The 24,159-nt window shown below is 37.6% G+C and overlaps 1 protein-coding gene across 1 annotated transcript in view; it reads left to right on the top strand.

Moving 5' to 3' along the window:
• The window catches only part of LOC124232986 (gamma-aminobutyric acid receptor subunit alpha-4-like), a 61,722-nt gene extending 37,883 nt beyond the window's left edge, over positions 1-23,839 (top strand). The window contains exon 9 of the mRNA XM_046649969.1: positions 23,306-23,839. Coding sequence (XP_046505925.1) covers positions 23,306-23,839 — 534 coding nt within the window. The remainder of the gene's footprint in view (positions 1-23,305) is intronic.
• Positions 23,840-24,159: the final 320 nt, after the last annotated feature.

A 24,159-nucleotide genomic window follows, 5' to 3' on the forward strand; every position in this document is an offset into this window, starting at 1 on the left:
TAGCTAACCAACCATGAGCACTTGTGAACATCTGGGATTAGTCTATTGGACAGATTGAAAACAAACATTTTGAAGAATACAAACTTTAAGACCAATGCTTAGCACAGAGCCTGGTACCTAGTAAATGCCCATCCGATTTGCTGACTGAATCAATGAATGAAAAAATGAATGAATGCAATATAATACCTGCAAAATATTAGTAATAATAGTAACGGGAAAGAGAAGTCCTAAATGACAACAATAACAGAGAAAACTCCCATAAACTTATTCTTGGATTGCTTTTTTAATTTTTGAGAGCTTTGGGATTACTGAAGGAAATCTGTATCACTCCTTTCTTGACCCCAAACCACTTAGTTTTTTGGAACTCTCCCATATGAAGCAACCCCCCTCCACGCCCTTTCATTGGCTTGCCTTTGACTCTTGGTTTTGTGGCTTGGGTTATCTCTGTCTCCAAGTGTAGAGGGGCTACAAGATGGGAGGTGAGCGTCCTGCTCAATTCTACTGTTCGGGATATACCCAGAACACAAGGAAATGGTCCCTGGTTTTGTGTGAAAAGGGATCTAATTGATGCCTTTCTGAGAGCTGATTTGAATACAGAAGCTCTGATAAGGGCATCCTGTTTGAAAGGTGAGAAAAGGAGGCCTCTGTGGAGCTTGAAAGGTGCTTCCCCAGAAAGTAAGCAAGAGCTGGACAAGCATAAGGTAGCTTGATAGTTAAATTCCTAGAGTAGATAACTTCCCTGAAAAATGTGGACAGCAGTGATGAGTGGACAGTGTGGGCTGGGCACTTGACCTTCGCTGGCCAGCCCTTCTATGCAGAAATGAACCTGTGATTTGTTTTGAAAAGAAACAGGTTTTATTAGATTGAACCATATGAAAATACCATTTTTGCTTGTTAAAAATGATCTAAAAAAGGTAAAAAATGGTCTTTTGAAGTGAAGATGAGACCTAGCTCTGACTTGTAATTTCCTTTATCAGCTGCCTCTTTTTGACAGCCAAACAGGTAATTAGTAAGAAATTGTCCTAGTGATTATAGTGATTAGTAGTTTTTAGTTTATTCATTAGTTTGTTTATTTGTTTTCAAGTCAGAGATTTTGGTTGAAGCTGAGAATGTCAAAACCTTGAAGCTGTATTCCGTGTGCCTGCACAGGATGAGAGCACCTCCCCTGTGGGCGTCTTAATGCTCTCAGTAGGATTGTGTTGTTAGTTTATTTATTTAATTAATCAATTTATTTATTTTGGTGAGGAAAATTGGCCCTGAGCTAACATCTGTTTCCAATCTTCCTCTTTTTGTTTGAAGAAGATTGTCCCGGAGCTAATATCCATTCCCATCTTCCTCTATTTTGTCTGTGGGATGCCACCACAGCACAGCTTGGTGAGCAGTGTGTAGGTCTGCACCTGGGATCCAAACCAGCAAACCCTGGGCAACCAAAGCAGAATACATGTATATAACCACTGTGCCACCAGGCCAGCCCCGTTGTTTATTTTATTTTGACCTGAAGCATTGAGGCTTATACAGATGTAGAGCTTCCTCAGGCATTCTCCCCTGTGCCCAGCTCACTATTACTGCTTCTGCAAGCAAGAAACCCACTTTGCTAAAGCCTTAGCTGAGCTTCAAAAATGTTAACACGCTTTCTGCTTAATGTTTGCCAATGGGCTGATCTAAAAATGGCAGCAAGGAGGTTACCTATTATCCTCAGAACAAAAATACATTTTGGGACTGAAATAGATTATGGTCAATGGGGACTTGATCTGTTGACAGAAAGTTGTATTAGTATCCCTCAGCAATTCATAAAAATAGAGTGAGATTTTATGTGGTGAATCCTGTTTGTTTTCTGTTAATTAAAAGAAATGAATCTCTCCATTACTAGCTCTCCATTTTTAAGTCATTTTTCTCTTATACTTATTTTCCCACAGTATTTCTTTATGAAGTATACTCATCTTTCAAAATTCTGGAAATCATTCATTTGTGCACATTTACAATGGGTTATATCCTTTGTACCATAGCCAAATTGATTTCATCAAATTTGTTATTAAAAATACTTTAAAGAAGTATATTGAAGCATCATTGAGATAGAATATGGAAAGATTTAAACATGGTTTTTTGAATGAAACATGCATATTTTTTTCTATGTGATGTTCAAATTCCTAGCAAATTGGAAATTTTTATTATTTGTTTCAATTGATGTATAATGAATAGGTTGACCTCGTCCTTCTTAGTCTGCAAGTGCCCAAGTTTATGCCTGTTGTCCTTATGGCCTTTGTTCTGGACTAAAATGTCCTGGCTTGGCCGACAGACTAAAGAGAAGTCCTCCTAACAATGGAGCAAAGGTGTAAGCAGTCTTCTGGCAGTGAAAATTTACCCGAGTATTGAAGTTAAATATTTCAAAAAGCAATGCAGATATATGACTCTGATAGGCATGCTATAATGGGTTAAACATTAAAATTACAATCAATAGGGGATTTTAGAATCTCATGAGACAATTTAAGTTAATTATTGGCTGTGCTTAACTTCCTGATTACTATGCAGTCATTTGGTAGCCATTAAGTGCAACTAGCTACTCACAGTATCAGAAATCATAGAATTATGCAGTTTCTAAGTTCTAAGACAGACAAAATTAAAGAAAACAGAGCAGTAAAAAGGTTCCGCACTGCAATGTTTGTACAAGGTACAGGCCAACTGTTCTACAATGTAAGACAGATAGATAGTGTTGCTTTACTCTCAGGGATTTTGTCATTACACTGTCTTCCTCTTTGTGGGGAAAAAGAAAAAAACAAGATACAAGAAGACGTAAAACTTGGAGCTGAAACATATAGGGTGATATCAACAGTATGAAAGTGAGAAAAGAAATACTGAGTAAGGTGTCCTTTCTTCCATATCACTTGCTGGGATCTGCCTCGTGTGTTACCTAAGCGCTTCAAACTTTAGAGTTTTTTGTGTGTGGTTATGAAGCCCTAATTGAGGATATCCTAAACTTTCATCATATGCGTTGGCCTGAAGGAGAATAGATGCCAGGCTTGGATTGGGAAAGAAGAGGTACAAATCTAATTGTCACATTCTGGATAGAACACTGCTATTGTTGGGATTTGGGTTCTCTGCTTGGTGGACCTGATTTAGCACTGTGTAGTATAGCCTGATTCATTATACAGCTGTTCATCTCAGAAATAGCTACAGTGAATGTGAACATTATGTATGTTTATTCCAGACCAATCTGCCAACACAGTAGAGTGAGCACAATCATATAGTCTCAGCAAGGCAAGCAATGAGATGGGATTTGTTGTTGCTTTTTCACCAGCTCATCATAATGTTCTTTCTCAGTTAGAATGCTCTCCACAATCTGATTATTGTGTTTACTCCATGGTGTTCTTTCTTCATGTCATTAATATCCTATTTTCTGGCTGAGATTCTCTTTATTTATGATGATAGATTGATAGATTTCCAGAGGATAAACAAATGTGATTATTTTAGTGGTTAAAGTACAAATTGGATGTTCAGTGGAGGTCTTATGGCTGTTGCAGATCAGCTGGATGGGTTCACGGTCTATGCCTAGCTAGATTCAGTTAGAACAATTTTAGAGTGCTGAGAAAATAGACACCAGCCAAAAGCCTCCTAATATATTGATGGTAAGTGATAGAGTATGATGACAAGAACATAACTCCAAGTGGGCCATGTTTCCTCTTGTAACAGTCATTCATTTGGTGCTACTATTTCCACATATGCATGCTCCATACCGAGCAGGTATACCTGTGATTCATGTGGGAAACTCCCATTTATCCCAGTAGCAAAAGAGCCAAAAAGCTAAATTAGGTAAAAGCACTTTTTGGTAAAATTATTTAGTGCTAACTTATATATGAATATGCTAAAAATATAGTTTTAGTGCAAAGTTAGTTATTATGATATCTGGATGCTTTAAAATTGACAATGCATGAGTAAAAAGGGATTCTGTTAAGCGCACAAAAAATTTAATCAGAAACTCATTCCAAAGTTTAATTTCAGTGTTCAGTTTTTTGACAATTCATCAAGCTTCCATTAAAAACTGCTGCATTCCTCTTTTTAGACTGATCATTTTAACTATTCCCTCCCCAATTACTCCACCAAAGATAGAGAGCCTGTGAAGCTGGATCTCGGGCTGTTTGAGATATTATTGGATGTTGCAAAAAATATGTTGTGACACAAAACATTTTTCAAGATGGCTGCAATAAGACCCCTCCCCCACTGGCCATCCCACCTGCATTTCTTACAATGTGAGGTGGAGTCGGTGCTTCCTCACCCTGAATCTGGGTGGGCTTGTGACCACAGTAGAAGTGATGCTATATGACTTTGAGGCTGACTCTCTTGAGACCCCTTACTTGGACCCAGCCAGCATGCTGTAAGGAATCCTAGACCACACGGAGAGACCATAGGTAGGGTATTCTGGCTGAGGGCAGAAGTATCAACTGCCACACATGTGAGAGAGGACACCTTCAGCGTGACTCCAGTGCCAGCCACTCTGACTGAAACCACACGAGAGATGCTAAGTGAGAGCTGCTTAGCTGAGTTCAATCTCCGAACTCATGGAAGATAATGTTAAAATGATTGCTGTTGCTTAAAACCATGATCATTTGGGATGATCTGTTATGCAGCACTAGATAACTGGAAAACACATGCTTAATCAAACATACTTGAGTTCAAATACTGACTCTACCTTTTGCTAGTGGGATAATGTCAGCCAAGATCTTAATCTCTCTAATTCTGTTTGTTCATTTTACAGATATTTAATCTGGAATACGATAGGTGCTCCATAAATGTGTTTCCCTACTTTCCTCCCCCTCTTCTTCCCTTCCTTCCTTCATTCCATCTGTTCATCCATCTTTCATCTTTCCCTCCTTTGCTTACTTACTCCTTTCCTTCCCTTTCCTCCCATGTAAATTCAACTGAGTGCAGCTGCTTTTATCGTAGGCCATTTTACACTGGAAGATGCTAGTGCCAGGTGTGGATTTAATTGGACCTTTACTTAGAATGTAAGCAGACAGAATTCAGGATGCATTTTATTTTCACTGAAAACTGCTGAATCACACATTCCAAAATCGGCATAAAATATGCTCAGACTTTCCACAGACGGTGTGTGTGATGCGATCAAGTGCCTTGGGGGAATGGGGTAAACACATTTTTTAAAAAAGGAATGTTTCCATCAGTTCACAGTGAACATTATCTGAATTCAGTTCAGGGGAAGAATATCTTAAAAAGCTAGATAAAGGAAATGAAGGCATGAGCAACATGTTATTTGTGGGAATGACATACATTATCTCCTTGGCAACTGCAGGGTGGCATGCAATTTGGCAATCTACGTTGTGTCATGTTGGATGCCTGGAAGTCACAGTTTCCTATGGAAACAAAGGAAAGAACAACATGAGAAAAAGAGTTCTGATTTTAGTATACTGGCAAAGTATTTTAAAACCAACAGACCAGCAGGCTTCCACAGCATAAGTAGAACTCAAAATGGCATTAAATTTTCATTTATTAATTCCACAATGCTTTAGAATATGGATTAGATCCAAATTTTCTTTGGCCCTGCTGAGCTTTTCATTCATGCTTTGTGGTCAAATGATTACTCAAGACATTTGTGTGGAAGTTTCAATGCACTGGTGTTTAGTAAGTCTTTCATAAACATCAGGATATCAGCTTATACATGTTCATTTATCTGTTCATTCAACAAATATTTATTGAGTATCTAACTTGTGCTAAGCATTGTGCTAGGTGTTGAGGCTTTGTAGACTCTTTGCCTTAAGTCTTACCATCATCCTGTCATATCCATGGGATATTGTGGCATTTCTTTATTTGAAGTGAATCAACAATTTAGTAAGCATTCATTTAGACCCAGGTGGGAGAGCCTATTATATTGGGAGCGATTATATTGGGAGTGGAAATGAGCCACAGGGCTACACAATACTTGATCGGGCACCAAGCGGTTCTCATCATGGCCTCTCTTTGGTCAGTGATTTCAGTGACCTTGCTTAGGTATAGTCAGCTTGTTTTCATCAACAGCCTCCAAGTGAATAGCTCCAAAATATTTATAATAGTGACTCATGCTCAATATAATTTCATTTGGTAGGTAATTTGGTGAAATTGAATGTCTCAAATGAAGGAAACTCAGGTTGCAATGTAGCTGGCTAGAGTCTAAAAGTTTCCACTTTGATGAGATTCAAAGAAGTATCAATATTATAAAATGCTACAAAGGCAGCCTGAACAGGAGAACGGGACTGCTGATCACAGCAGGAAAATGATATGGCTGGTTATGTGAGATTAAAGCGTGACATCAGTGTTGTCAGGATCACCAATGGGCTGCTGGGAATTCTTCCACAATAATGCTGGAGGCAAGGACTTGAGGTTTACTCAGGAGCATAAACTTGGGCTCAACAGTCAGTTGTTTCCAAGATGATCTTGCCTCCCATTGATCTGTTTAGTGTCCCCAAAGCGTTGCTTTTAGCTTATTCTATGTCCACTTCTAACCTCATCACAGCAGAAGGTGGGGCCTTCATCCACATTTCTGGTGTCTATGAAAGAATGACTGTAAGGCAGATGGCTATTGTCCTCCAAAGAGTCTCACGAAAGAGCCTTCTAGGCTGACCTTCCAAATAATGGTTACAGGTGTTCTTCTTGCTGAGAGGAGAAGAAGCTATATGCCTGATTTTGTATTTTCAATATTAAAATTAATGACCAGATTTTGCTTCCTGGATTTTCCCCCGTAGGGTCTTATTTTACTTTGTCCTCTCTAAGAACAATATTTCAGCTTAGAATTTTCTTGGGTTTGTGGATATATTCATGAAAGATTTAAATAGCATTGCAGCTGTACAGAAAAGCTGTTCCAGTGTGTGCTTTGAAAATCAGCTTTTCAATAACTGATAGCTTTAGAACTGTGATTGAGAAGCAAAATCCAGTTCTTGTTAAACAAGCTATTTCAGCCACTGGCTACGTGTTCCAAGCAGTATGAAGAAGGAGAGGCTCATGTTTCTCACCACTTTGCTCCTAGAGAGGCAGGATGGTGTCCATAGCCTCATGCCTTTCCTGTGTAGCAGCAGAGGACGAGAGGAAGGTGGAGGTTGATCCAGGAGGTGACTCTCTTCTGCTCTGTAGCAATCATTCAGTCATACTTTTAAACAGACAGATGTATGAAATGGGAGAGGAAAAGCATTTAATTCTGGTTATCAATTAATATTTCAGGATTGACTCATTAAACAGTCCATTAACTAGTGCAGTGGCCCAGGAAGCATCATCTGGATAGAATAAATGACTGTTATCTGGTTTTCAAGTGGATTTAAATGCACCGCTTTGGGCTCTACAGCTTTGCCAGCTACTTATCTCCTGAGACACATTGTGTGAAACTCATTTTTGCTGTTTTGATTGTCCAGGAGGGAATGATTTTGTTGATGATTTATTTCAATGCAGTTTTCTCCTCCTTTATTTATTATTTATTCATTCGACTTATTTTTTTGAATACTTCTTCATGCTTGGTATGGTGCTAGTCAGTGGGGAAAGGAAAACCATGAGATACTGTTGCAACCCTAAAGACATTCACAGTTGGGAGGGGCATGCACACAGCATGCTACATGCTAGGCTAGGAAAAAGCAAAGGATGCTGTTTGAAGACATAACAGTCCCGATTAGAGTTTCTGTGGTGGAGGATTCTGATGAGGGTTGTGGGGGTGTCAGGTTAAACTACTCAGAGGAAGCAATGGCTGACTACTATCTTAGAAAACATAAGAGAGAGGCAAAGAAGTTGGAGGAAAGAAGGCAGTGAGAGGAGAGTGTGCAGAGACCCAGAAGCAAGACAATACAGCTCATACTTGTAGAACTAAATGAAGACGTCCTGGCAGAATCCAGGTGTTTTCACTGGGTTACCCCAAAAGCAGACTCTGTTGCAAGGATGTGTGTGCAAGCAATTTATTTTTGAGATGATCCCAAGTGCTGTGAAGGAAGTGAGGTGGAAAGAAAGAAAATCCAATAAAGTATGATTAATGAGCAGATTTACCACTGTGTGCTCATCATTGTAGAGACTCTCCCAGGGTATGTGTGGAACACACCTCAGAACTGCCCCACTGGGTGGCAAAGAAGTAAGAGTACTTATTTACCAACTCTTAACTCGTGTTGATTAGGTTTACTCAGGGGGGTATCAACTTTCTTGCACTTTCCTCTTCCCCGCTCCAGTCAAGCTGCTGTAGCCAGAGCACCCCTTAGGCAGACAAAGACAGTAGGCAATCAGCCTGTCTGGAGTAACATCCTGGGTAAACCAAATGAATAGGGACCAGGCACTGACAGCACATGCTACACTATGGTACCTGGAATGGTTAAGAGGAGGGTTTGGGAATAAAAGAGAGATGAGCCTGGATTGGGAGGCAGGACCCAGATCATGTAGAATGTTATGCCATATAGGTGGGTTTATTTCTTCCTGAAGACAATAGAGTGCCAACTGAAAGAATGTAAGCAAGAAAGTAATATGAGATTTACAATGCATGAATATTATTTTAGTGGAGAGTAGAGAGGGAAGGTTCATAAGGATGTTAGGTCTGAGAATGTTAATAGCCTGTGCAGTAGCCAAATGAGAAATGTTGCTTGCCTTTACAGTGGCTGTGGAGAAAAAGAGGTAGACTGGAAAAGTACTGAGGAAGTTGAGAGGAAAAGAACAACGCAGAAGGAGGCAAGAATAGCTGGAGTTTTGTGGCTTGGAAAGCTAGCTGGATAGCTGGATAGCGTGCTAGTCCTTAAGATCTAGAATACAGCAGGAGGGATGTATTTATTTGGATAAATATATTGGGTTCATTGAATACAAATGAATTTGTACATAAGTTGGACTGTGGACATGAGCAAGAATGTAAGTTCCATAGGGTAGGAATTTAGGACTTTCCCTCAACTTTTGTATCACCAGAGCCAAGAACAGTGCCTGACATATAAATAGGCACTCAATAAATATTTGTTGAAAAATTGAATGAATAAATGAGTGGAAGAATGAATGAATAAATTAAAAGTTTGGTATGCCTCTAGTACATTTGAATGACGTTCTGCTATATACATGGGTCTACAGTTTTGAGAAAAATTTGAGAAGTAGACACTGATTTATGATGTTAATATAAAGATGATAATACAAGCCACTGGACAGGTTTATTCACCTGAAGATTGAGAAAATGGAAATGTCTGAGAGTTGAACCCTATGGAAAGATAACATTTTAGGATTAGTTAGAGGAAGAGCATCTCACACTGGCGACTGAAAAAGGTAAGAGGAACATTACTAGACTGTGAAATTTATTGAAAAAATTTAAGGAAGAAGTGATCAACATATTAGATGCTGCTGAGACAGTAAGTAAGACATCTTCTAAAAAATGCCTATTGGAATAATCTTCAAAGAATTTCAAGGGAAAGATGGGAGAGGAGATAAAATAACAATGAGTTGAAGAGTAAGTGACAGATGAAGAAGTGGAATCAGTAAGTGTAGACAATTTTTGACCAAACAGGCACTGACAGAGAGTAGTAGCTGGAAGGAGTCAAAAGTCTGAGGAGTTGATATTTTCATTTGTTTCTTTATAACTTGAGAGAAATTTTGGTCCACTATATGTTGAGAAAGTGCAAATATTTTTTAAATTGCTAATATATCTAAGTGAACAATATCCACAGGATTCTTGATTTTATGCCTCTCTTCAAGCATCCATCAGCCAGAAGGAAACCTTTTAAATGGGAGCCCTTAATCATCTTTTTCTACGATTGGCAGATCTGGGAAAGTTGGATTTTAGCTAATTCTTAGCATTACTCCAAGGAATGGAGCTGATTGTCTCCACCTAGAATAGGAAGTAAGATGAATTTTGAGCAGATCACAAAATGTTGGGTTTTCATATATTTCCAACATTTTTTGAGGTGCATAGTTATAGTATTCATTTAACATTTAGTTCTGTTGAAAAATACAGTGTATTTCTGAGTACAGAAATAATGAAAACTTCTGTAGTAATATTTTACTTCACAGAGATTAGTTACATATCTACCTTGGAATATGAACTGATAACAATATGATAATATTATTTAACAATTATTGATCACTTACTATATCCTAGGCAGTCTGTTAAGTGCCTTACGGATACTGCTCCATCAGTAACTCTAAGTAGTCATCGTTATTATCCTAATTTTACCCAGAACAGAGAGGCTAAATAACTTCCCCAAAGTGACACAGCTGGTGTTTAGCAGAATCCAGATCTTGAATCTACCTGATTTCAGAACCTATGGTTCTGAATTTGGTTTGTAACTACTAATATACTGCTATATAAGAATGATAGTGAAAACAGATATTTGTAGCTTTTGGTTTTAAGATTCATCTTACAGATGTTTGTAGAGGGCACATTTCCCTTGCTGCCAACCAGATATTTGTCTTCTAGTTTCTGGCCTGCTTGGCTAAAGTGGTTATCTTGGTGGCACATGTTAATGTGCTGATGAGCCGTTTGCCATAAATTGCAACTCAGCTACTGATTTAATTTATGCTAAATTTGCAATCTGCCTTTACTGAAGTGCAAAATTGACTCTCTTGTCATAAAGTGGTAGAACATGCAGAATAGTCTAATACCTTATTTTCTAGCTCAAGTAAGATTATCTAGGCTTCAGAGAAAGTTTTAAAATTTTCATTTTGGGTGAACAGCTGTTTCAGCATAAGAGCCTTGTTAAAGGTTGAATGGTTTGGATAATGCCCCATTGGATACTGTCGTTGATAGGATGGCACTTAGTCCTCAGGACAAGTCAAATTATTTCCTAGAAAAAACCGAAATGGCTTCAGCTATTTGGGGGGTTGTCTGTTTGACAATGTAAGAGCTACCAACTGGTGTCGTGGTAGAATATCGATTTGTTCTGCTGACTTAACGTGCTGTTTTACTGTAGATGGAGTAGATTTATAATGAGTTGTGTTAACAGGATAATTCAACATATGCTTTATGACCAATTGACTGTGCTTCTGTTCATAAAGACTAGGGAAGGAAATTGATTTTGAAAATACAAGAGCCTACCCAATAGAGGGCTTCATGAGTCCTCTTCGGCTACATACACGTGTGTACACGCATTTACTTTATACGTAATTTGGCACATGCTTTCCTGAACTTCATTAACTTTTTAAAACTATTTTGTAGATAATTACATGTTTGAACAATCATTCTCAAGTCAGAAACTAGAGATAGTGCTTTCATTGATATCTTCCATGGGTTACAATTAAAATTGAAGTTGCAATGTCTTATAAACCAGAGGGAAGAATGTTTCAGTTTTACCATATATTTGAATAGCAAATTTTTAAACATCTTTTGAAAGTGCTGTATTCAAACTTAAGGTAAAGTTTGTGGAAGAAAGTTGGGGCACTGCTTTCCTTTTGCAGAAGAACACCATGAAAATATTTTGTATCATATAGAAGATGCAAATTTTAAGTGGTGATGTTGATTCATATTTAAAACAGCTAGAAGAGAAGGCTTCTTCAATTTAAAAAAACACTTTTCTCAGCTAGATTGCATTTGTTGTTAAGATAAAGTTTTCTGTAGAACAAATCATCTAAATGTGGACCTATTTATAGATATTTACTTAGGCCTGAATGTAGAGGCTATCTAGGATCCAAAGTAATATCTATAAGCAATTTATGACAAAGAGGCACTAAAGGAGTAGAAAGAAGATTAGGAAGAATGGGAGCGGAAGCCATCCGTAAAAACTCTAGAACCACTTTCAGATATACTGGAAAGGAAGGTTAATCAGAGGAAGATTTTTTTGTGGGGCATTGTGGGTCAAATAGTACAGCGTTTAGTTTATCATAGAAACTAAATAAATGTAAATCAAACCCAAATCTGAAAACCCAAGCTGTTTATAAATGTCATTTACCTTGTTTGGGTTGTTGTGGACATGTTTCAGGTAAATTGTTTTCCTCTTTCTTTTGCTTTCATTAACATAAGTGCTGGCCGTTGTAGGAAGCTTCCTGAAGTGGTTGAAAGTGTGGGTTTGGGATTAAAATCCTGACTCTAACCCATGTTAATTGTCTGACCTTAGGAGAAGTACCCAACTTTTTTTTTTTTTAAAGAGGATTAGCCCTGAGCTAACATCTGCCACCAATCCTCCTCTTTTTGCTAAGGAAGACTGGCCCTGAGCTAACATCCGTGCCCATCTTCCTCTATTTTATATGTGGGACTCCTGCCACAGCATGGCTTGCCAAGTGGTGCCACGTCTGCACCCGGGATCCAAACTGGTGAACCACGGGCCGCGGAAGTGGAACCTCAAACTTAACTGCTGCGCCACTGGGCTGGCCCAGTACCAAACTTTTTTAAGATTCAGTGTCCTCATTGGAAAAATTAAAATATTAATACTATCTCCTGGGTGGTTGCAGGTAATATGTGAGGTTATTTGTGAAAGTCGTTTAGTGTAGTGCTTGGTCCATAGTTAGTGCTCCATGTATTGTTGAAATGTTGATGGAGATTCAAGATTTCTGTCTAGCAAGTGCTAGTATCAGACAGTAATTATGCTAGAGGAGCCCCTGAATGTAAAGTATTGCCTTACTTGTCCATTTCAAAAGAATATGTGTAAGAAAAGAAAAGGAAGATTTTAGAACATCCTCAAGTGATCCCAAATTTTAATTGACAAGGAAGCTTATTGGCCTTCCTTATCCTTGTACCACTGAGAGAAATCTTTAAAAATTATTCCTACTACCACCAGAAACTTTCTTCCCTCCCTCCCAAGTCCCTCTTTCACCTGGTTAAGCCTTACTCATCCCTAAAGTTTTAGCTTATGTGTTGCTGTTACAAAGAGGCTTTCCCAGTAATCAGGCTAGGTAATGTACTCCCTAATTCCTTTATAGCATTTATTGATTAGCATAATTTTTTTACAGTTCCTGGGAGAAGTGCAAGGACTGTATTTTTTTTTTACCTCTATACTCCCAATGACCAGCAAAATAACTTGAAAAGTTAGAAACTCAATACATATTTGTTAAATGAACGAATTCATGGAGTGAATCAATGCATTTAATAAATCCTTTATAACTTCTGAGCTCAACTGTGGATCTTCTGTTACTCACCTCCACCAGAGACAGAGCATGGAGCTTGAGCTTTTTTTCCTAAAAATAAATTTATTAAAGCTATTATAAATGTTTAGATTCAATAGGCGAACATTGTCTCATATTTTCTAAAGAAGTTCATCCTGCTTTAGGTAAAGTTCTTGGCTCACCAAAGGCTTCCTTACACTGCATAGCCATGATTTTACAAAGGGATATGGCTGATAGGGCTTGAGCTTTGGAATTTTCCCCCCAGGAGAAGTATACTGAGAATCTGGTCTTGATAAATTATTGCTTTTGAGACAGTGCCTCTGTTGCCTTTGCTCATGCAGATAAAATTGTGACTCAGACTGTTTGCCATGCCAGCCTCTTATAAGGTTGGCATGGACCCAAATCTTTCTGGATGGCTATTTATCATAGCACAATTTCATTATAATCAAATCATATCAAATCTACATTAAGAAAAAAGTATTGTCCAAATGTTTTCTAAGTTCTAATGTGATTTTATGAATATTTTGAAGCTAAAGCAAGTCATTTCCATAGGATGATGTGGATGCTTAAAAGAAAATGAATTTATTTGGACACCCAAGTTAGGAATTGAAAACCCTAGTGAGATTTCTTTTTCAATGTTTATCAGATATCTACATATATTAAATTTACTTGTAAGGGTTAAAAAATATTCTTAATATAAAGTGTGAAAAAGAAAAGTTATAAATTATGTTATTAATGATTTTAAACAAATACATGAAATCCATGACAAATACACATACACGCACACACACACACACACAGTCACACATAAGAGTCATAATCTGAAAGGAGGCAAAATTATTTCGGGGAAAATATTGGATAGTTAAAGAATAATCTGGACTAAGTCTAAGCTAGAAAGTTAAATAAGCCCCTATTAACTGAATTCCTCTGATTTCTGTGAAGAGGAGCTGAAAAGAACTCAGGAGGTAACATGGAGGGATCTTATATCTAGGCAACTTGGACAGTTTAAGAAGAGGATGTAGATGCCCTCTGGTGGATATGAAGGTATTTTTCATTCATCAAGGACAACTAGAAGATTTACAAAGAAATCAGTCCTTAATTCTTATCAAATGCATCTCAATGTCACTTGTATCTTGTATCTTAACTCTACCTAGGATTTGGGGTTATCAGAAAAGTATACTCACTCAATGGACAAGAGAGAACAGACTAAAGACAAAGAAAATATCTGAAAAGAGAGAGCTGCAAGTTTGTTTAGGTTTTGTTTATTTTTCCCCCATGAAAAGGTTAGTTAACATTTGCTATTTAGACATCTTAAAATGTGTATGTTTTAAATTTACTTTTATTGAAGTTAGATGGTTTTCTTAGTCTGTTCAAGCTGCCATAACAAATAATATAGATTGGATGGCTTAAGTGACAGAAATTTATTTTCTCATACTTCTAGAGGCTAGAAAATCCAAGATCAAAATTCTGACAGGTTTGGTTTCTGCTGAGAGCTCTGTTTCCAGCTTGCAGACCGCTGCCTTCTTCTTGCTGTGTCCTCATATGACACAGAGAAAGAGCTCTCTGGTGTCTTTTCCTCATTTATAAAGATACTAGTTCTGACTGATCAGGGCTCCATCCTTATGACCTCATTTAAGCTTCATCACCTCCTTGAAGACCCAATCTCTAATACAGTCACATGGCGGATTAGGACCTCAACGGGTGAATTTTGAGGGGACACAATTCAATCCATAGCAATGATTAAAACCTCTTAATGTTTCTAGTTTTTACCTTCTTTAACATTTGTTGCCTTGTACTATCCCTGGTCTGAGGCCCTTTGTTGATCCATTTCCTGCTTCCAATTTAAACGTGGAAGAAAGTCCTTTTGACCTTGTTGTTGTTAGTGCTGTGGAGCTGATTCTGACTCCTAGTGACCCTGTGTACAGCAGAGTGGAACACTACCTAGTCTTTTTTCCCCATCCTCTCACCTTCCGGCGCTGTATCAGACAATGCTATGCTGCTGTTCATAGAGTTTCCATGGCCAGTTTTTTTGGAAATGAGTGGCCAGGTCTTTCTTCCTAGTCTGTCTTAGTCTGGAAGCTCTGCTGAAACCTGTCCACCATGGGTGACCCTGCTGATATTTGAAATACTGGTGGCATAGCTTTCAGCATCACAGCAACATGCAGCCGCCACAGTCTGATAACTGACAGAGGGGTGGTGTGGTTCCCTGACCAGGAAACAAACCCACGAGGTTTGTTGCCAATTCTTAACCACTAGACCACTGGGGCTGGCACCTTTTGACTACTGTAATTGAAATAAGAGATAAAAGACAAAGAGTGATACTAGAGTGCCAGACCAATATATCCACAGATACAATTCTTTTTAATATTCTGTTATATTTAGAAAGTGGGCCAGCCAAGCTGGGTTGCCAAAGTTCTAATTGTGAGCCAATGTTCTGAGTATGTCTTTTCATAGCATAATGAGGTGTGAATACCATCCTGCTGGTTGGATTACAACAGTTCCTCCAGTCTTTGCTGTTTCCCTAATTACCAGTTTCTCGACTTCACCGATAGTTGTAAAGTCCCAGAAAGACAAGTGATCAGATGTAATAATGCACGAGATGCCCTGTTTATATAACCCACGACTTTTTTGGATGTTGAAATACTCATGGCTATAGTTTTTCCTACATGGAACATGACATATGGTTGTGGTAGCCAGTTAGTTAAAAGCCTGTTAGCTGAGTGCCAGGTACAGAAGAACCGTTCCATAAAAGTTAACCATTGTTGCTGCTGTTGCTATTGCTATTTTTTCCAAGAAGAGTTTTTTATATTTGTCTTACACCACAAGCTATTGGACTTACTGTAGTGTTAATTCTCACCTTTACTATGTCCGATACGTATTTTAATATTGCTGTTGCATTTTATATTTCCTTGTATTTATTTCTCATTTCAGCCAGCAAGATCCTTTCCATGGCCGACTTCACCATAGGCTGTCCTTTGCTTCAGTGGTCCTCTATCTTTCTGATTATTAGAAATAGTGGCCATATTTTTATATAAATATAGAAAATATCTTCTAAAATTTTGTTTCCTGTAATGATTTACTTATGAGTGAAGTACCTTTTTCTTTTGGAGGCAGAATTTTTTTATCTTCCTTCTGCTGGATTATTTCTACATAATATTCATTTGATGCCTACCATGTGCTGGATATTAAGTGCCTTATATGCATTGTTTTATTTATCATTATGAGGAAGGTGCCGTTATTACTCCTGATTTAGCAAGGACCTTGAAGTTTCAAGAGGTTAAATAACTTGCCAGATATCTCAGAGCTAGTAAATGGCAAATTCAGTATTTGAGCCCAAGTCTGTCTGATTTGGAGGCCCACAGACCTAACTATTTAGTCAATGTTTCCCAATTTCTGATTTCTAATTGTGATGACTGGCAATAGCATAACTAATAAATAAGATTTCCTGCAAACAGGGCCTGAGACTGAGTTTTTGACTAGCTCCCAGGTTATTCTTATAAACGGTTAGACTGACTATAATGCTGCTTTTCCTTATTGAACAACAAGAGATTCATCCAGTTTAGTGTTTGCATTTGGTGAAAGTGAGTGGGGTGCCCTTTGCCATCCACGCTCTCCAGGGTTATGTTGGCAGCACTGGTGAACACATCTCCTGGAACAATTCCAGGTAGCATTCTGGTCAAATCTGCTTGATTAAGCTGAGAACTTCTGCTCCGACTACCAAAGACTCCGACAAAGAGATTTCCTCTACTAGGTCCATATATTTAATATACAGAGCATTGGGCAATAAAAAGAAGCACTAGGAATCACTATGAAACAAAACTAACCACAAAATCGCGTATCTTCAAGAAATCCTAGTATTTTAAACTTTCAACTTCTCAATATATAAAGACAAAATGAATGAATTCTTTAAGATCTTATTCTCTGGTAATTCCAAATTGAAGACATAAATTTTTATCCCAGTGTCTGATATTGAAAGTAATATTTCTATAGCTTATGGAAATACAAACATTGAATTAAATGCTAACATTGGGAGGAAATGAAATACAATAAATAGGGACCTCAGCATTTTCATTACTACATTTTGTTGCTGCATGTTTGATAGAGTCCCTTGGTAACTATTTATGAAAAACTTAGCTTGTTTATTTGGAGGGGATGTTTTTCATTTCCATGCAGTAGCATTTTCTAAAAACACTGCTGCTAGCCCTCAGTAAATCATTACCTTGGGGTTTAGTTTCAGCTGCTCTACCATACTTGTTTATTTCCTTATTGAATAAGATGTGTGGCTAATCCCTGAAGCCCTGTCAGAATGGGCTTAAATAAATGTCTTTACATTATTGGATTTTTTTTCAGTATGTGGCTCATTGATATTCTAGAAGATAAACTTGTTCATTATTAGCCTTGTTTGTTTTTAATTTAGAAGGGTTACATTACATTTTATTAAACTTCATTAGCTTCTCAAGCAAGCAATATGAACGTAGTTTGCATTCTGCAAATCTCCCCTTAGTCACTTTATCTCATTGCTGCTAGAGTAATAAGTTGAGATGGATTTTCTTTTTGTAGTTGATAATATTTCTTTAGAAATTGTGTCAGATCACAGCTGTGATTGACGAATTGCTTGGATTTGCTCCTGTTTGCCTGTTGCTGCCTTAATTTGTTGGTAATGTCTGAAGCTGCCACCTTGCATCTCTGTCCCACCAGTTTCCTTGCTTTGGGCTATTGTGACTAATGACAAAATGATTCCAAGCTAAATCATTTTTTAAAATTCAAATGAAGCTTAGGTGCTTTTCTTGTTTGTTACCACTGTGTGTCTGCTGAATACTGATGGAGCCACTCAAGTCTCTGAACTCTGTATAAAACTTTACATCACTCTGACTGACACATTAGTTGTTCCAAAACTTGAAAGCTTTGTGAATATTGCTCCTAATGAGTCCTGTGCCAGGTAGGTCAGTGGATTTCTCAATCCTTTTGTGGTTTGTCATCATGGAAAATGACAACTACTTTTTACATAGTAGACCTTGAGACATCAGTACAAAATAACTTGAATGTCATTTGGCTGCTTGGCAGAGAGCAAAGATTTAAGCGTCAAGTCAGTCTAATTTTGCTTTCCTTTATGTAGGCTCTATACAGAGAGTATTGAGACTTCTTAGGCATTCTTAGTCAGACTTGGGATTGAGTCAAGATAACTTATACCCCTTAGGCACTATCTGCTATATTCTAGAAATCTGCCCCGTAAATGAAAAACTAGTCATCTGGAGGTCAGATAAAAAGTTTTTGACACTTTCTTTTTAATTTCTTTAATTTGAAAAAAATCTTGATTCTGTACTATATCCATTTAAATGAAATTTATTAAAAAATGAAGTAGGTGCCTGCTGTGTGCGTTTTCTTACAATCATGAATGAGTCTTTATACTCCAGAAGTTCACTAATGGTTTTAAACTGAGAATAAAAAGACCTGATCTTTGTTTTCACATGGTAATCCTAGTAGCACATTGCATCCTGCTCCCTCCATTTTCATAACATCTCTTGCTTCATTGATTCTTTTTTCCAATCACTTTAGACTGACTCTCTCTCTTTGGCTTGGGATCACTTTTTTCTCCAGGCATGTTCTTCAAGTCTGTGCTTACATTTCTTTGATAACTGATAACTTGTCTAATGGTAGATGTCATCAGAATATAATTTTCAAAACATCAAAAACATGACTCATACAAATACAGAATGGATGTATGTCAAAGTTTTGTTCACTTCATTAATTAATGAGGGAATCACTTAAATGGTAAAACTGGCTCAAAATCTTTTTAAGGATTGAGTATAAGTAGCAATTTTTTAGAAAAAGAAATACTAGAAGAAGATTTCTAGATTAGATACAGAAGAGGTTGATATCCTACAGGGCAAGAAAACTGTAACTTTTGGTGATCTTTTTTGCTGGACAGGAATCTACAACCTAACATGTAACTTCACAGGCTTTGGGCTCAAATCCAATATTAAATAGCAAAATCAAACACAAGTAAATTGCCCTAGAGGCTTAATAATCCTTGGGTGGACTTGTCAACAATGCTTCATTACAACATTGAAAGGACATGCTGTACTCGTTTCTGATGTCCAAGTCTTGAATAATTTTTTTAACAATATACTCGACTATTACAAACACTTGACTGACTCAAATAGATAGGTGTAGTTTATTAAGTTCTTTAATGCCTCCTCCACATTTGTGCATTAAGAGGCTGTCTGACATGGCAGGACACTTGGTCAGTAACTCTCTGTATGACTTCCAGCCGGTTGTAATCTTTCTGCTCTTATTTTCCTCTACTATCAAATGAGGAGCTGGAATAAATTGATCACTGAAATCTCTCCCAGTCTTAAAATGTTGTTATTCTTTAAGAATGGGACTATAAAGGGCAAAATATCTTGGTCCTTCAGTTAGTGTGTGGGGTTAGGCAACAGGGTCCCCTAATGGTCTTCGATGTATTCTGGGCAGGCTAGTCTTCTAATTATCCTGGAATGTCTGAGGAACTTCCCCTCAGAAGAAGTTTGGAAATACCTCCTGTTAGGACCCTTGATTTAATTGGTCTGTCTGTGTTATCTAGTGCACAATAATACTGTAAACAAGCAACGAAAAAACATCAGTGGCATACAATAAACATTTATTTTTGCTGTCAAGTCTATGAGTCAACTGGGAAGTTTTGTTGATCTTGATTAGGCTTGACTGGACAGTTCATTGTCTCTTAGTTGAGACAAACACATGTGTATAGTGGTTAGCTAGCCACTGGGTGATCTAGGCTAGCCTCACTGGGATGACTGACTCTGCTCCAAAGGATCGCTCCAGCAGGCTAACCCAAACTTGTTCTTGTGGTGTTGGTGGCACTGTTTTGAGAGAGAGCAGAAGCAAGCTGCTCTCTTAAGTCTCAAGACTCTTAAGGCTAAGGCTTGGAAATGACACAGCATCACTTCCATCACATACTGTTGGCCAAAGATAGTCATATGGAAGCCTGAAGGGAAATAGACTTCATCTCTTGATGAGAGAGGAATGGAAAACTTAGATTACCAGGGTCATGAAGATGAATTGGTGCCATTTTTGTATTCAATCAACCATATAGCACATGATTCACAGTTGAGATTTCAGGAAGTTCCAGAAGGATACTTTTCTGAAGGGAAAGAAGACAGCGTCCTATAAATGCTCTTGGGCTTTCTTCTGGGGTGCAGTTAAGTTACTTAGAGTTAGTTTCATCCTTTCAGGTCTTACTTTTAAAATTCCTTAGGCAGGACTAGAGCAATGTTTGGGGCTAATTATTCCGTATTACTGAGGTAAGGTCACTCTGAGTACTCTCTCTGCCAAATGCTATATGAATGTTGAGATTTTCCAGTCTGGCTGGTGAAAACATGCACTATTCCTGTTTTTGCTGGGCACTGTTTTCTTGTAATCCTTTCAGGTGGTTCTTTTTGTGGCCTTGGGTAGTTACCTCATACTCATAAACTGCTGTGCTTAGCAAAATACTCAATACGGACTCTCCAGATTTGTGGAGTTCTCTCTTTTTCAGCATTCGCTATCCTGTTACTTTTTACTATGAACTCTAGCCACCTTGATTTCCCCAGATTTTCAGCTGCATCTCCTCAATTTAGAGAATCTGTCAGATTTTTCTTGGATTCTTCTTTCCTGTACCACATCATGGAAGTTCTCTCAAGTTTGTTTCCTCTCTCTCAGTGATTGTGGTCTATGTTGTCTAATGCCCAGTGTCTTCAAAAAACAGTTGTTTCACATATTTTTTCTAGTGTTTTTGGTCATTTCATGCAGGGGAGTAAATTCAGTCCCCGTTACTCCATTTTAGCCAAAACTGGAAGTCTCCAATCCTTAATTTAGTCTTATGAAAGATACGGATTTCTAAAGATTACGAGTAACCTAACTTGGTGGAAGAAGGCAGTATGCCAATATCAGATTATATTTGAAAAAATATATTTCTCTCCTGCTTGTCCAATTGGTCCTTTATTTCTCTCTTCTTTTCTCTTCTTAGTATATATAGCATTTTGCCACAGTCTAACCTTTCATTATTTTTTACTTTTTGTTATATGTTTTATTGTATCATGTGTGGGCGTGCATATTATCTTGCCGATGACAATGTACACTCTTTAAATGTTGTGGATATACCTTATCCTTCTTTATATTGTTCTCCATGTGTATAACATTTTAGAACTAATGCTAATAAATTGACCATTATCCTTTTCTGTAAAAAAAGACTCAAAATCTGAGAATTAATTGTGATGTTTACAATGCACTTTGTAGAGGAAAAGTGCTGGGTAAATAATGGTACCTTTAGCTTTTAGGTTGATGTCAATTTTGGTTTCAATTTTCTCCACCAAAATTAGGTGCCATATGTTAGACTACAATTTCTCATGAGTTCATCTGCAACCTGCTTAGAAGAATACGCCAGGCTGACATGAAGAATACTTTCTAAACCTCTCAGATCCTGCTTTGGCTCTGCATTTTGTGAGGCTTTTTTTCTTTCTCTACTCCGAGCGAACTTGAAGTCATAATTCACAAGGACAGTCATGCACCGCATAAGAATGTTTTGGTCCATGACAGACCGCATATATGATGGTGGTCCCATAAGATTAGTACCATATAGCCTAAGTGAGTAGTAGGCTATACCATCTAGGTTTGTCTAAGTACACACTATGATGTTCACATAACCACAAAATTGCCTAATGACGCATTTCTCAGAATGTATTCCCATCATTAAGCGATGCACGACTGTAAATGAGATATGGATTGAATACTTTCAATCTGCTTGATGAGTGTGGTATTGAAAAAAGGTTATATTAGTAGGATAAACATTTTCTATAAAGTGAGCACTCAACTAATTGTATATAGTATCATCTGTGAAATTTCTTGTAGACTGGCTCCTTCTAATCACCCACTTGTGAGCTGTTCTTCTTCCCCTCTCTCTCTCGTCTATTTCTCCACCTCCTCACCTACCTTTTATTCTATGAAATGGGAGGGGGAGAGGATATAGAAAGTAATTACAGTGTGCTCTTAATATAACTTAAACATAATTAAGGAGGAAAAATCGTTCCAAAAAATAGTATATTCTAAAGACAGACATGACTATTTTAGGAATCATTTGAGCAATTGCTTTCCTTCATTAGAGTGGGCAAGCTATAGTTGGCTATACAGTTATTTATCATGCCTGTCAAGATGTAAGGAGAATTAATTTTAATGTTTACCATGCATCTGTATTCAAAGGTAGACTTGTTCTACACATAAAATAATTTGATGGAAAATAGTGATTTCCATTTTGATTTAAATGCTCTTTATTGGTAAATAGTTTGAACTCACATATTTATGCAATGAAATGAGGATGGTGCTTATATGTCTAATATAACATTTTATTTAAAATTAGTTTTCCTTTATATTTTCGCTATTAATTGTGAAAAACTAAACTGCATTCGGATTTATAGCTTTTATAATAATGTATATGATTGCGTATGTAAGATTATGAAAATAAATCCCAGGAATTTGGAAATTAAAACTTTAGCCGGCCCAGTGGCACAGCAGTTTAGTTCACCAGTTCCGCTTTGGCAGCCCGGGGTTCGTCAGTTCGGATTTTGGGGGCAGACCTACGCACCACTTGTCACGTCACGAGTGGCAGGAGTCCCACACATAAAGTAGAGGAAGAGAGGCATGGATATTAGCCCAGGGCTAGTCTTCCTTAGCAAAAAAGAGGAGGATTGGCGGCAGATGTTAGCTCAGGGCTAATCTTCCTCCCCCCCCCCCCAAAAACTAACTTTTGGAGTTTTATTTTTTCCTTTTTAAGGAATGTCATGCACATATGGATAATTGTTATTGTTATTCGGTGCACAAGAGTAGGTACAGTTCTTCCTGTTTATAAAACAAACATATACAAGACTCAGTGAAATGTATGCACTATATCACAGAATATTATTTATAATAAAACTGAGCAAAGAAGTTGTACAGCTCTCATCATGAACTCCTGAAACAAAATCAAGTGTAACTCTAGTTTATAGTGCTAAAAGCCTCATTTTCTTTCTATAGATTTAAACTTTAATTATTTACAAGAATGGATTTTATTTAGAAATAGAATACTTTTGATTCAGAGTTTCAAATATATACTTTTTTTTTAGTTAGGTCTTTTAAAGTTTTTACGTCAAGCTGAGTAGCTATAGCATGTTAATAAAGGTTTATTTTATAGAAGCAACTAATTTTAATTATTTAATCCCTTTAAATTTTGTATAAACCCACATAAAATTACATAGCAAATATAATTGTTAATATACCTTTTCAGAACATAAATGCCAATCTGAACATGAGAAAAAGAACAAATGCCCTGGTCCACTCTGCATCTGATGGTGGCAACAGAACTGAGGTGGGAAACCATTCAAGCAAATCTTCCACAGTTGTTCAAGGATCCTCGGAAGCCACACCGCAGTCTCAGTTAGCTTCCAGTCCAAACCCGTTCAGCCATGCAAGTGCAGCTGAAACGATATCTGCGGCAAGAGCACTTCCATCTCCAACCTCTTCTGCGCCTAGTAGAACTGGGTATGTGCCCCGACAAGCTTCAGTTGGATCTGCTTCTACTCACCGCGTGTTTGGATCAAGACTGGAGCGAATTAAGACCACAGTTAACAGTAGAGGGGCTTCTGGGAAGTTGTCAGCCACTACTCCTGCCTCTGCTCCACCACCTTCTGGATCTGGCGCAAGTAAAATAGATAAATATGCCCGCATTCTCTTTCCAGTAACATTTGGGGCATTTAACATGGTCTATTGGGTTGTTTATTTATCGAAGGACACTATGGAAAAATCAGAAAGTCTAATGTGATTTTGTTGTGATAGTAGTTTCCTAAAAGATGATGAACTTAATGCAGAATGTCTTTTTAAATGTTTTTAAAGATAAACAATTATTCTTTACTAAAATAAAAATTCTACGTAATATTTCCATTTAAAAAATTCCAGCCAGTTGTTGGGAGAGTTAATTAATTCCTCAGTGAAGAGAAAGTGAGCCATCTTTCATTTCAGAAAGATGATTTAAATAGAATCAATTCAGCACTCAAATTAGACAGAATACAGACCATCCTGGAAAGTTGGGACGAGAGAAATAGGGCTATTAGAGTTACTCAGTGCATATTTATGCACTGAAAT

The sequence above is a fragment of the Equus quagga genome, unplaced genomic scaffold, assembly GCF_021613505.1.
Source record: "Equus quagga isolate Etosha38 unplaced genomic scaffold, UCLA_HA_Equagga_1.0 146_RagTag, whole genome shotgun sequence".
In the NCBI taxonomy this organism is placed as follows: Eukaryota; Metazoa; Chordata; class Mammalia; order Perissodactyla; family Equidae; genus Equus; species Equus quagga.